This window comes from Xyrauchen texanus, chromosome 4 (genome assembly GCF_025860055.1).
Source record: "Xyrauchen texanus isolate HMW12.3.18 chromosome 4, RBS_HiC_50CHRs, whole genome shotgun sequence".
Lineage (NCBI taxonomy): Eukaryota > Metazoa > Chordata > Actinopteri > Cypriniformes > Catostomidae > Xyrauchen > Xyrauchen texanus.
This window is the reverse complement of record NC_068279.1, coordinates 56,029,159-56,043,888: the sequence shown is the minus strand read 5'-3', so window position 1 is coordinate 56,043,888 and position 14,730 is coordinate 56,029,159. Positions and strand designations below refer to the sequence as shown.

At 38.2% G+C, this 14,730-nt stretch overlaps 1 protein-coding gene across 3 annotated transcripts in view; it reads right to left on the bottom strand.

Annotated features, from left to right (window-relative positions):
* Nucleotides 1-8,586, bottom strand: part of LOC127643155 (protein PRRC2B-like) — a 61,798-nt gene extending 53,212 nt beyond the window's left edge. For all 3 annotated transcript variants that reach the window (XM_052125749.1, XM_052125748.1, XM_052125750.1), the window contains exons 1-3: nucleotides 8,398-8,586; nucleotides 5,470-5,648; nucleotides 3,380-3,557 (exon numbers count right to left, since the gene is read on the bottom strand). In XM_052125749.1, the coding sequence (XP_051981709.1) occupies nucleotides 3,380-3,557; nucleotides 5,470-5,584 (293 nt within the window). In that variant the 5' untranslated portion in view covers nucleotides 5,585-5,648; nucleotides 8,398-8,586. The remainder of the gene's footprint in view (nucleotides 1-3,379; nucleotides 3,558-5,469; nucleotides 5,649-8,397) is intronic.
* Between the last annotated feature and the right edge of the window lie 6,144 nt (nucleotides 8,587-14,730).

Sequence of the window (14,730 nt, the reverse complement as noted above, 5' to 3'; positions counted from 1 at the left end):
AAATGAAATGGAAGCCAATGCCAATATCTCAAGGGCAGATCATTTCAATATGGCCAAGTATCAACAGATTAGCAACTGGTGGATAGTTCTCTCATTAACATATAAAGTTTTATTGTGTGCGAGAGAGAAAGGGGGAGAGATGGTTATGTTTTTTTATTGTTTAGCAGCAATGGCTATATTCATAGCAAAGACAACAGTGTTCAAATTAAACAATGTTTACAACAGTTTGACAGATACAAAGAACATATATATATATATATATATATATATATATATAAAATAACAACAAAAAAAAAAGTAGTTAGGGCTGGGCGATATGGCAAAAAATATTGATCACGATATTCAATCACATTTGCTTTACAAGTCTTTACAAAACTGCGTTGGGGGCCAGACACAGTCAATGCAGTAGTGTCTGAGGGATCTTCTGTGACAATATTACAATATTTTATAGAGTGTATCAATTTAGTGCAGTTGAGTGAATGTTATAAGATGATCTGTTCATTTTGGATCATAATGAAGATAATATATATATATATATATATATATATATATATATTAGGGCTGTCGATTTAATGCGATTCAATTTACCAAAATAACGCATTAAAAAATAATTACGCATTTAATCGCAATGCTTTCCTGAGAAATGGAAGCTTGTAGTACCACCCGTTTACTCCAGAGGGCAATAAGTGAAATATCAGCTGTGTGAGCAACGCACAGTTTACACAGTGAACAAAACATTAACAACCCTGCAGCGGACACACAACACAAACGTGCGTTACATTCTTGCGTTGAAAACACTTGAAGGAGCGCAAATGCGATCCAAGGGATCTCAAGATGTGTTTAAAGATTGAGTATTAAACTATATTTAACTTGAAACAGTGAACTAAACATTTTATGTTTATGATGCAACACACCTGAGACGCTACACAAGCATGTCTAATGCAGGTGTACATTGACGTGTCCTTAAACAAGCCCTAATAATAAATCTCAACTGATTGACAAATTCACTTGTGTAATGGATTGCTGTGAACTGTGTGACAATGATTGACTTATGATCAATAATATGGTAATAAACAATACATTGTATTCTAAAGCCGCTTTTTGTCTTATAAATAATTAACTCTTCTGCCACAAGAATATAATGCATTTGAATTATCTGAATATTTTAAATATATATACATTTTTAATCTAATTAATTACATTGTGTCCGATTGATTAATTAATCGCATATACAAATATTAGCTGAGAAAGCCCCTCATATTACAATAACTCAATATATAATGATTATACATATTTATATCAATATATAATTATTAGGGCTGTCGCTTAATTTACGCAATTAATCGCATGCCCACGGATGATAATAATAAGGAAGATTCATGAGAAATGCTTGTAGTACCACCTGTTTACTCCAGGAGGGCAGTAAGTGAAATTTCAGCTTTGGAGTAAACAAGTGGTTCTAAAAGCTTGCACTTCTCAGGACTCTTCCTTATTATGGACCGGGAGAAGTGCGATTATTTGCGTACATTTTTTTTAATGCGTTATTTTTTGTAAAATTAATCACATTAAATCAACAGCCCTAATTTATACATATTTGTAGTTGTCTCTAAATTATGTTCATATTTTTGCCTTTATAACAAATGACCACATCATCTACATAGAGGCTACAGAATATATTTGGCCCATAACACTTACAATCCCGTTAATTTTAATGCTAAAGATAGTTACTGAAATTATACTTCCTTGGGGCACTCCTGATTCTTGTACATGCAATTCAGATTCTTACTCGAACACGAATAACTCTAATTAAAAATACTAATTACTGCAACATTCAACCTCATTAGCGCAATTACCACTACTGAAACCTGTACCAAAACCTAAAAGAATTTATACAAGAAAATGTGTATATCTGAATTTATACTCAGATAAATCTTTAGATATTTAGGTTTTTTTTTACCGTTTGAGTTGAAAATTATTAAAAAGGTGTGAAATTTGCTGGCATGTTGCAGTAATGACATGCTTATTTTTGTTAAATTGGATGCACAATGAATACATTTTTAGAGCCTCTACTAAATGTCTATATATTAAGTTATTTACTATTTTTTTTAATTTTTTTTTAATCAGCTTTTAATATTTTGGTTTGCAGTAATGATAATTTATCGGGACATATTACAGAAAATGACCGGAATAAAATCAGTTTTTAATGAGAACATCCCTATTTTGCTTTCTCATTTTCTAATCCAACATAGGAAGGAGACGATATAACAGTTTCAGATATAAACTGTTTACTCACCCTCATGCTATCGCTGATGTGTATTACTATATTTTTACACAAATATCAGGTTACATTTTTAAGGTATTTTAAACATTTTTAAGTAGATGGAGCTGTTTATCGATACTGATAGTAAGTACCTTCTTTTACTGAGCTTGTCACAATGCATTCTGGGATTGTCTTCTCAGTGAGGAATACACGCATTACACCCACATCAGACAAGCTCACAATCACACAGAATCAATGTACCACACACACACAGGTGCAGTATCACAGAACTGCTCTCCACCCTATGCATGTGTCTGAAGCCACACACACACACACTCACTCACAAGTGCAGTACAGAATCACAGAACTGCTTTCCACCCTATGCATGTGTCTGAAGCCACACACACACACACTCACTCACAAGTGCAGTACAGAATCACAGAACTGCTTTCCACCCTATGCATGTGTCTGAAGCCACACAAACTTGCATGCACGCCGCACACACACACACACAAACACACACATGCAGTGCAGCATCACAGAACTGCTCTCAGGTAGAGTGCTGCATAATAGAACGGCTCTTCACCACATGCATGTGTCTGTAGCCACACACACACACAAACACACAGGTGCAGCATCACAGAACTGCTCTCCACCACATGCATGTGTCTGAAGCCACACACACGCACGCACGCACGCACACACGCACGCACGCACTTGAAGCTTAAAAATGTTGGCACTCATTCACTTTCATTGGTTGGACCTACAGAGCTGTGTTCTACTGAAGAAAGTAAGTCATACACAGCTGGAATGACATGAGTGTGACTAAATGATGAGAGAATTTTCATTCTTGGGTCAACTATTCCTTTAATAATTTGGATTTTTGAAAATGACATAATTTTGGCATTTTCAGCACCTGTTGGTAATGCAGCAAACTCAAATTCAACTTTCTGCAAATGAGCAGCAACAAAATGTGGCAGCTACCATTAGTTGTTCAGACAGTGATCCAGCTACTGACACAGTCGGATACAGCAGTTGAGTAGAAACACCAACAGCCAGCGGTACAGAAACTGGGCACCTTAATTTAACTGCTATCCAGTAGTGTTGATGGCACAGTACCTCTTTTGATCGGATTGATCCTGCTTGTTTGCCCATCCTGTACCGTCTTTGGGCACGATAATGATGTTGGGATCGTTTCCTTTATTCTCAGATTTCAGACTCGGCAAGTGAGCGGGAGGCGGCATGCGCCGGGCAGTGGCCACTTTGCCAAGACTCTGTAAGCCATGTCGAGCAACAACTGCAGGGACAGAACAAAGATGGTGTAAAGATAGTGCAAGAAATTAACGGAAAATAAATTAAGGAGTTCAATTATTTGTTCACCCAAATGTTACGATCATTCACAAGCCGTTTGGGTCCAAACCTGGACCAATGCATCTTATTTGAACACATGCAAGTGAGAATTAAATTTGATTGAATAAGGATACATTTGGGACTAATCCTCAGGCAAAGCAATAGTACGACTTCAGAAGATTCAGAGTCGTATTGACTACTTTTATGGTGGGGGTTTTTTGTGTCCTTTTTGGAGCTTGACAGCCTCTGCTCACTATTCATTGTCATTACATGGAAAAGAGCAGCATGAACAAATCTCCCTTTACACTTCACAGATTAAATAAAATCAAACAGATTTGGAAGAACACGCTGGGTTGAGTAAATGACAGAATTTGCATTTTTGGGTGAACTATTCCTTTAAGATCATTTTTTTAACATTAAAGCAAAACATGTCTAAACATAAAAAAATGGATATACGTTCAGCCAAGATCTTAAGTGTAGGGGAGACGTGCCCAGTTGTCATGCGGGGAAGTTGTCACAAGGGCTTTATCACAATTACAATGAGATTTTGAGTCATCAAATTTGTGTGGGTAAAGAAGCAAACAATCAGCTATACAGTATATGATTGCAGATTTGAACCGATAGGATAAAGGTATTTTCACAAAAGTCAGGTTGGAGAATGTTGTCATTTTTATTGGGACAGGTTGTCATATGTGTTTTATTATCATAAATGTATACATTTGATCAGTTACAACATTTGTTGGCCAAAACAACAGTTCGATATTTTTGCGAGTTATCTTTTTTGTTGTTTCACGAATAATTTAGTTTTTGCTGAGAAAATAGAGTGTGTTTAAGAGGGTTGTTTAATGCAAGTGTAGATTTAACAAGAGGTGTATTATTGGGGCTTGTTGTCTCAGATGTTTAACATGTATTCAATGAACTACATCTTTCGTCCTGGGCAATAACAGTGAAAATGTAAATCGCTTATCTCTCTCTCTTTTTTTTTTAAAGTCAAGCCTTTAACTCTTTCCCCGCCAAACACGGAATTTTCCGGGTTTTATGAAAAAACGCTTCCCCCGCCAAACACGGAATTTTCCGGGTATCCGTGTTTTAGGAGGTATACGGTAAGGAAGACCCGCGCGCATGTTATGAAAGAGTACGCAACTCTTTGATCAAAGAAACAGACTGCGATCGTCTCAAACGTGAAGAAGTGGAACACCATACTAATACTAAAGCACTTGTTTGATAAAAATGCCTTTTTCTCAGCTTTTTGTCCGAAATGTTGTTTTTGACAAAACCTACCTCTGTTCAAGTGGCAATAAAAAAAGAACAAATGAAGATAAAATAAAATCGTTTTTTTTTGCCTAAAAGCAGAGGCTCAGATCTTTATTTTGATATATAGCATCTTCATATATTCATGGAAGAAAATATTCTGCGGGCCATTAAAGTTTAGCGAAAATCGTCAAAAACCCTGGCGGTGGCTGGCAACTTTTTTTAAAAACGCTGGTGGGGAAAGAGTTAAGGTTTGCATTTATACAGAAATTATAAAAAATATTCACTGTAAGAAGTCTGACAACTAGCCCGGTCTCCACCATCATTGTTGTAGTTTAAAGGAGAACAGCATTGAGTTATGTGCAAATTTTTACTTCAGAAACAGTATGTGTGACAGAAATGTTGTCATCAGCAGAGTCCGTGTGAACAGTCCTCATCTGTGCGTGTGCCTGCCGTTAACTGTACTAAAAGGGTACCACATAGCAGTCGTAGTGCACACGTTGAACACATTCGATTTCGCTCGTGGTCAAACATATACTTTGAAAGGCTGAGCGCTCGACAGTGTGTGAGATGATCTGGCAAAGTATACTATCAGACTTCAGTCTCACCTGTGGTTTTCTGAGATTCTATTGACTTTCCTTTGTACTTGTCAAATAGGCTGAGTGAGGAATACTTGCTTTTCCCATCCTTGGACTTGGTTATTTGCCCCAAACGATCGGACATTGCGATGTAATGTCATCGAGTATCGAATTTTTTCTTTGCACCTATTCCTCAGTACCGTCTGTTTCTGTGGACACACAAGAAATTACTGTTATAAGGTGCTTCATACATCTTTGTTTATTAATCTTTTGAAATTTTGTATATGCTAGTTTTGTTGAACACAACTATGCTATCTCCCCAGCGAAGCACAAGAGCAAAGAAGGCCTGATTGGTGTCTGCAAAGTTGGTCAAAGAACACAGATAACAAACACACAATCTCAGACAGAATAATGATTGAGATGTAGAAGAGAGACACAGCACACTTCTTTACATCCTTTAAACACATCTTTCTAAACAATAATGACACTAAACACTCTAGACAATTTACACCTGTAAGTGACAACTCTGAAAAAATAATCACAGATCCCCTCTAAATGGAAATACTTACCCCCCCAAAAATAAGAAAAATTCTGTCATCATTTAGAGTGATTTTATACCCTTTTTGAACATTTTGAGTAAAAGACAGAAATTTAATTTCATGGTGATCTTTAAGAATTCTGTCACAACACACCTGCATTATTACAATATCTTTATTGTCAGAATAATGTATGTGAAGTGTGCAATTTCTGCGCTACTAGTGGCACCAAACTAAATTACAAGAATAAAGTAATATTTCAAACAACCTTTGCCAACACCCCTCAGACTCATTCCCTTTTGCACTCTCTGATTCTCTATGAACATATTGGCCATTCTAAATAAAAGGTGATAAACGTTAGACATCGTAATGAACAAGACCACTATAACAAAGACAATGGACAGAAAGTGATGCAGAAGTAACATCGCCAGATTGAAAAGGGTATTCAGCACATTAGGTAGGATGGTTCTTCTGGTAACTAAACATAAAAATACATATTCAGAGAATCTCACAGATTTATCTGAAGCTCGACATTAATGAGCTAACTTGTGTGGCAGTACCAGAGTGCAGCTTATCTGTCGAGAAGCAACACAGAAAGAATCGAACCCCAAAAACTCCAAGTCCTCCACCACGTAAATATTCACTCTGGTTTTACTCCGTTCTCCTTCTCTTTTAGCGATGTTTTATTTCCTCTGGAACATGTCTGCCATAGATGTTCATATTCTCCCAGTTGAACAGTTTACTACAAGTAGCCATGGCCCAAACTCATGCTATAAGTTTTGATAGAAAGGGATGTGCGGAGCTGAGCGGACCGATCAAAATTTAAACATCAATGTTTTCATAGTTCCTTGGAGACTTTTTGGGGAGGTAAACCCAGGAATGATTTACTGCCAGTTGTCAATGAACAATAAACTGGGATATTAGAACGTATTTTGACATTTACAAAGTCCCTAAATTCACCTTAAAATGTTAAGCCACACATGTCTGTACTGTGACATCAATACTACATACATTCACATCCCCAAAAACACTGCAAAGGGCATGTTTCAAAGAAATATTCTGGGTTCAAAGAGGTTTATTACAATATCTTTATAGTCAGGATAATTAGAGTAGTTTACTCGTTTATTTAGTAAAAAAAGAAGCAAGAATAATTGTTACAGTGAGACTAAATAGTGAATTAAAATACTGTTTCAAAAGGATAGTCACAAGATATAAACAATACGTGTGTTAACATGATTTTCGTGCGTTAAAAATCACTGGCAGCATTTACCGCAAAACAAAAAGTTGCAATATAGAATGTAACTTTCTACAAATGTGGTTAGTAAGTGATTTTATCACAGTAAAATCATGTTATGACGCATATAGTTCATTTCTTGTGTCTATACTTTTGAAACAGTGAGTATTTTAATGTTTACAGATTAAACCCCATTGACTTCCATTACAAGTGTCTCACTGGAACACACTCTGCGCTCTTTTTTTTCTGTTTTCATAGGTACGTGTTTGAGTAAAATTAACATTGATCTTTTACTCTATAAAGTACTGACAACATTTCTCCCAAATTCAAAACTATAAATAATAAATCCAAAGAAAATTATTATTTTGAAACGGTCTCTTTAATTGTTTCTGGAGCTGTACGTCAGAACAAACTCACATTAGATCACACACAGAGAAAGATATAACACCTGCTATGAGAAATATAAAAGACACTCTCCGTGAAATTCAGGGTCATTTCAATACAAAAATAAACAAATACTGCCAGTGTTGAAAAACACGAACTACTGTAAGATCTTCATAAAATACTGAGATCAGCGTGATTTTAAAGAAATCACTGTGATTGTTGTGTTTAATGTGTATCTTCTACACAAGTTAATACATATGCTAACTGAATATAACAATAAAGTCAACACACTGAATAGTAAACCTTTAATTAAAACATTAAACATGTAAAATCACTTGAACACTGTCTGTGAAGGTTCAGTTAGCTTCAGATGTAAACAGACGCGATCCAAACCTCATTATTTAACGAACAGCTCGTTTAACACACGTTACATCAACACTGACAGACACTCAGTGACATTAATACATATGTGAACACTGAAAAATGATAGAAATATGAACAATCTGAGAGATTTTCACCAATATTTCTGTGTTTTAGCAATGCTACTGCCATTAGCCGTGAAACAATTCAGATGTTTAAACTAATCCAGATCTCATAAATCAGCTTTAAACATGAACACAAAACACAGCAGAGCTCATGTTTGATTCGCATGTGTCAGAAGAGTGAGTAATTCATGCGTTCATGAGGGTTTTGTTGGTGTGTGAAGTTTTTAAAAATGGCTACTGCTCTGAACAAAGCGACACAAACACTAAGGCATCCTGCGATAAACACACAAACATCGGCACAGAGCGCGAATGAACTCACCGAATGAACGTATAACAGTCGCTTCCGATCACTTATATCGATATATTTCCACCGGATAGAAAATCTTGAGAAGATGAATGAAGATTCTGCGGCCACTTTCTCCCTGTTTATCTCTGTCCGCTAGTTACCAGTTCCCCGGCCTGAGAATACTGACGGGCGATATGCCACACTGCTTCATGAAGCTTCGAAACCTTCACGAATCATTTGTTTCGAATCACTGCTTCATGAAGCTTCGAAACCTTCACGAGTCATTTGTTTCGAATCACTGCTTCATGAAGCTTCGAAACCTTCACGAATCATTTGTTTCGAATCACTGCTTCATGAAGCTTTGAAACCTTCACGAATCATTTGTTTCGAATCACTGCATCATGAAGCTTCGAAACCTTCACGAATCATTTGTTTCAAATCAATGCTTTGTGAAGCTTCGAAATCTTCTCAAATAATTTGTTTCGAATCAATGCTTCGTGAAGCTATGAAAATTCACAAACCATTTGTTTCGAATCAACGCTTCACGAAGCTTCGAAACCTTCACAAACAATTTGTTTCGAATCAATGCTTCGTTGAAGCTTTGAAAACTTCACGAGTCATTTGTTTTGAATCAATGACTCGTGAATCTTAAAAATCTTAATGAACCATTTGTTTTGAATCACTGTTTTCGAATTACTGCTTCATGAAGCTTCGAAACATATATTAATCATTTGTTTCGAATCACTGATTCAAGAAGCTTCTAAACCCTCATGAATCATTTGTTTCGAATCACTGATTCATGAAGCTTTTAAACCTTCAAGAATCATTTGTTTCTAATCACTTCATGAAGCTACGAAACCTTCACAAATCATTTGTTTCGAATCACTGCTTCGTGAAGCTTCGAAACCTTCATGAGCCATTTGTTTCAAATCACTGCTTCATGAATCTTCAAAATCTTAATGAACCATTTGTCTGTTTTCGAATTACTGCTTCATGAAGCTTCGAAACATATATGAAACATTTGTTTTGAATTACTGTTTTTCGAAATGTTGGATGGCTCTCCGGACCTTTGAAAGAGAGGGGGTTGGTAGCCGAGTATGAACTTGAATGAAGTGAGACTGGTGGAAGGCTGACGCAGGGAGTTCTGTGCGTACTCGGCCCAGGACAGGAAGTGAGAAGTTTATGAGAAATCGGCCAATCTCTTGGATCCTTCTTTCCATCTGCCTGTTACTTTGTGGATGGTATCCAGAAGAGAGGCTGATGGTCACACCCATGATGGAGAAGAATGCCTTTCAGACTCTTGAAATAAACTGGGGACCTCTGTCGGAGACGATGTCTTTGGGGATTCCATAATTGCGGAATACATGGTTAAATAGCATCTTCGCCGTTTCCATGGCCATGGGAAAAACCTTTGAGGGGAGCCAGCTTGCAGGCCTTGGAGAATTGGTCCACTGTAACTAGCACGCAGGTGAATCCTTCAGAGGGTGCTAAGTCCGTTATGAAGTCCACTCCCAGGTGTGACCAAGGGTGATGTGGAACATGCAGTGGAAGCAGTTTGCCAGCTGGTAGTTGTTGTGGGGTCCTTGACATGGCACAATCCAGACATCCCTGGACGAACCTTCTGACATCTCTGTCCATATGCGGCCCACAGAACCGGTCCTGGATGAGCGAGAGGGTCCTATTTGTCCCGGAGTGGTCAGTACCCAAAGAGGAGTGTACAGACTCAATGAGCGTTAGACGTTCGGAAGTGGGAACATAGATCCTGTTGGTGGGGCAGCCCGGTGGAACAGGTTCATTGGCGGTGGCTTCCGCAATGCTATCATCCAGGAACCACTGGATGGGACTCACTATGACTTGGAGGAAGTACGGTTTTGGGATCCTCTGTGTTTTCATCTAGAGAGAAGAGACGGGAAAGAGTATCTGCTTTGAAGTTCTTGACCCCTGGATGATAGGAGATGGTGAAGTCAAAGCATGTGAAGAAGAGGGCCCATCATGCCTGCCGAGGATTGAGTCGACGAGCTTCTCGAAGATATTCAAGGTTTCTGTGGTCAGTTAGCACCAGAAAAGGATGACAGGTCACCTCCAGTCAGTGCCGCCACTCTTCCAGGGCTAGCTTGATAGCCAAAATCTCCCGGTTTCCGATGTCATAATTCTTCTCTGCCGGGGTGAGGTTTTTTGAGAAGTAGGCACATGGATGGAGTTTTGATGATTTCCCCTGCTGCTGAGATAGGACAGCTCCTACGCCATTTGTGGAAGTATCTACCTCCACCACAAAAGGTTTGTTTGGGTCTGGATGAATAAGGAGTGGAGCTGTGGTGAAGGCATTCTTAAGATATTGAAAGGCGTAGGAGGCCTTGGGGGTCCAGGATAGAGACTTAGGCTTAGACTTGATGAAGGAAGTTAATAGAGTAGTGATGGAGCTGTTGTTCCAAATGAACCGACGGTAGAAGTTGGCAATCCTAAAAAACGCTGGAGTTCCTTGATAGTGGAAGTGAAGAGTGAACGCTGGCGTCTTTGTCTGCCGCTGCTCTCCCGGATTCTTTTAATTGTTTTTAAATGCTTTTGTTTTAGTGGCCTTTTGTATGAGCGACCTCAGGAAATTGAGTTTTATACATCTCTTTTATGGACAATCTTCTGGACTAGTGACTATAAGTTTTTGGAAATCTATGCTACACTTCACATCTGACTGGATTACTTCAAAGAAATGAACACTGCTGCACTCACCGATGGTCTTCGCCAGGACTGCTACGTGCAGTCTTAAATAGGCTGCTTGACTCCTGGTCCATCGTCAACGTCAAGTGGGGCTGGAGCATGTGGACTTTGATTTCGAGTCACATTGGTGGATGCATTGAGGATGTTCTGCCTTCTGTTGCCCATCTTGGCCAGCTGGAGTTTTACTGTTTGCCCTCGCCAGTTTCAGCAGAGAGCTCCCTGTTGTTTGCAAGTCCATGCAATCCTCTTTCTTCTGATATGGTTTATTCTACTCATCTCTGGATTTACGGTGTTTGAATTCCTCTGACCACCAGTCAGATGGAGTATACAATTATTCTGCTGCTCTCAGAACTGCACGTCGCCCTCGGTATGTCCATCAAGGGTCACGCCGACAGCCCTACAGATTACCTGCTGATTCCCCTGACAACCACCACATACCGGCCATCTGGTCTTCACGCCGTCACCCTCTGACTGGTCAATTTTGATAATCTTAGTTTGCTGAAACGCACATCTTTTATTTCACCACAAAATGCAGATTTCACCACTACTAAGATGGCCCTCATAAAAGCATGTTCAATATCGAGCAAGTATTTTATTCTGAATTACATTTTTATATCAAGATCATTGGACTTTTTATTCATCGCTGAGACTTGGCTGGATCCAGGTGAACAAATGGCCTTGGGGGATCTAAAACTGCCAGGATGTGACTTTTTATATTACCCACGGACTTCAGGACGAGGAGGTGGCATTGCCACTGTTTTTAAAAATTCTTTTAAATGCAGAATGCTACCTATGAACATATATTCCAGTTTTGAGGTCAAATTGTTAAAGATTGAAATCTTTGGTCTTGCCTCCTGTACACTTCTATACAGACCTCCCAAATTTATTAAGGACTTCGTCCAACAATTTTCTTACTTTCTCTCTGGACTGGTGTCATGCGGTGATAGACTCCTGATTCTTAGGGATTTTAGTATTAATGTATGCTGTCCATCGATACTGTTTATAAATGTATTTATCTCCATCACTGAGTCTTTAAATTTTGTATGACATGTCACTGGTCCTACTCACAACATGAGTCATACATTAGATCTGGTGTTATCATATAGTCTTTCTGTGTCCAACTTAGAGGTGTTAGATATTGGCATTTCTGACCATTATTCAATAATGTTTTTGTCTGTATCTACTTGTCCTCTGCCTAATTTCTCAGCCCTTACGCCACTCCCGGTCCATTCACTCATCTACTGTTAATCTTTTTTTCAGTGCAAGTGGAAAAGAGACAAGCTTTAGGTCTCTTATGATATTTTAAAGGAGTGTTTAACAAACAATCATAGAGCTATAATCTCTGATAATACAAATTGACCAAAAGTTTTGTTCAAACATTTTTAACAATTGAAAATTGCTAAAAATGCTTTTCTGGATGCCACCCAAGAGAACTGTGAAACATTTGTACACTTCTTTACTCACAAAATTGTGCAGATTAAATGTGCGATTTTACCTTCACAATTTGATCAACCACTAATAACTTCCCCGTCCAGCTCGCTGACTCACTTTCAACCAGTTACATCAGAACAGTTAGCAGATGTAGTCTCCAAAATGAAGTGTTCCAGTTACAAGCTGGATATTCTTTCTCCACGCCTTCTTAAAGATGTTTTCACGACTATCAGTTTCAGTGTGACAGCTATAATAAGCAGCTCATTAGCAAGCAGAATTGCTCCAAGTAGTTTTAAACATGCAATTCTACATCATTTGTTAAAAAAACAATTTTAGATCCGGCAATACACGACAATTACAGACCAATCTCCAAACTGCCTTTTATTTCCAAGATTTTGGAGAGAGTTGTTTATTCGCAGCTCTACTCCTATCTAAATACATGTAACATTTTAGATACATTTCAGTCTGGTTTCAGATACTTGCACAGCACCGAATCTGCATTGTTGAAGGTCACTAATGATATTTGACTCTCCATGGATTCAGATTCACCTGTCGTCTTAGTTTTATTAGATCTCAGTGCCGCGTTCGACACAATCAACCATTACATTCTCCTCAATCATCTAGAATGTATGGTTGAAAACTTCATGAGTCATTTGTTGGCTTCCAGGGGATGACCCTCCAGTTGTGTTCCTCCTATTTAAAAGAAAGGGCATTCTCTGTGAATTTAGGTAATTTTTCTTCTACCTCGGCTCAATTAGAGTGTGGTGTCCCACAAGGGTCAATCTTAGAACCCTTGTAATTTTCACTGTAGAGTATATGCTTCCACAGAGCTCTATTTTACAGCATATCTTATCACTGTTATGCAGATGATTCCCAATTTTATTTCCCAGTGAGTGTAGACAAGAATTGTTAATCTGAGAATGTCCTAAATTGCCTCAAATATATTAAATGTATGCTGGCATGCAATTTCTTACAATTAAATGAAAGCAAAACATGAAAGTTCTGATTTTAGGTTCCTGTCCTCCTTACCTGGCCTGGTTGCCCAGTTAGGTCCTCTGTCGTCGAATGAACAAGATCATGTGAGGAGTCTTGGAGTGATTTTAGACTCATCATTACTTTTCAGTAAGCAGATCAGTGCTGTTGTCAAGGGTAGCTTTTTCTATCGTTAAAATAAGAAATGTTCTTTCCCATAAAGACTTGGAAATTGTGATCCACTCACTTATTTCATCAAGGTTAGTCTATTGCAACTTATTGTACATTGGTCTGCCCCAAACTACATTATCCCGCCTTCAGCTTCTTCAACAAGCAGCAGCAGCTAGGCTTTTAACAGTGTCAAGAAAGAGGGATCACATTTTTCCTGTTTTAGCATCTCTACACTGGCTTCCAGGGAATTTCAGGGTTGATTTTAAAATGAAGATTTTTGTTTACCAGGGTCTTGTGCCCCAATATATCATTTACCTTCTACACCCCTACTCCCCCACCAGAGTGCTCAAGTCTTCTGATCAACTTCTATTGAATGTTCCTCATTACCGCTATAGATCTAAGGGTGATCATGCCTTTTCTGTGATAGATCCTAATCTATGGAATGGTCTCGCTTTCCATGCGATGTCAGCTTCATCACTAGCCATTTTTAAATCTTCTTTAAAAACATATCTTTATACTGTGTATTTTGAATAGATCATTGAATAGGTTGAAGTGGATTAATACATGATGTTGTATTTAAATGTTTTTATTTATTTTAAAATCAGTCTGTTTTATATATTTTGTTTGTTTGATCTGTAAAGCCTTTGGGTCAACTTCTGTTGTTTTTAAATGTGCTCTATAAATAAAGGTTGCCTTGACTTGGCTTGGAAGGAGTGGGCCAGTATCACACTGCTTCTACCTTCCCCTCGTCCATCTGAATACCTTCAGGGCTGATGTTGTAGCCAAGGAACTGGAGTGATGTCTCATGGATTGGAAATTTTTCTGCCTTGAGGTAGAGATGGAATCTCCTCAGCCTTTCCAACACAAGCGCGACATGGGTTCATGATTTTGGCTGGTCTGGTCTTCTGTAATGGAAACCCAGACTCGAGAATGATGTTTGAACCCGAAGGCATGTATTTATTAAACAAACAATATAGGTAACCAGGTGAGTATCAACCAGAAGATGTTGCATATTCAAAGATGAGAAATATACTGATAAAAGTCTATATTCCCATAATAAGTGAGAATCCTTGATGAGCC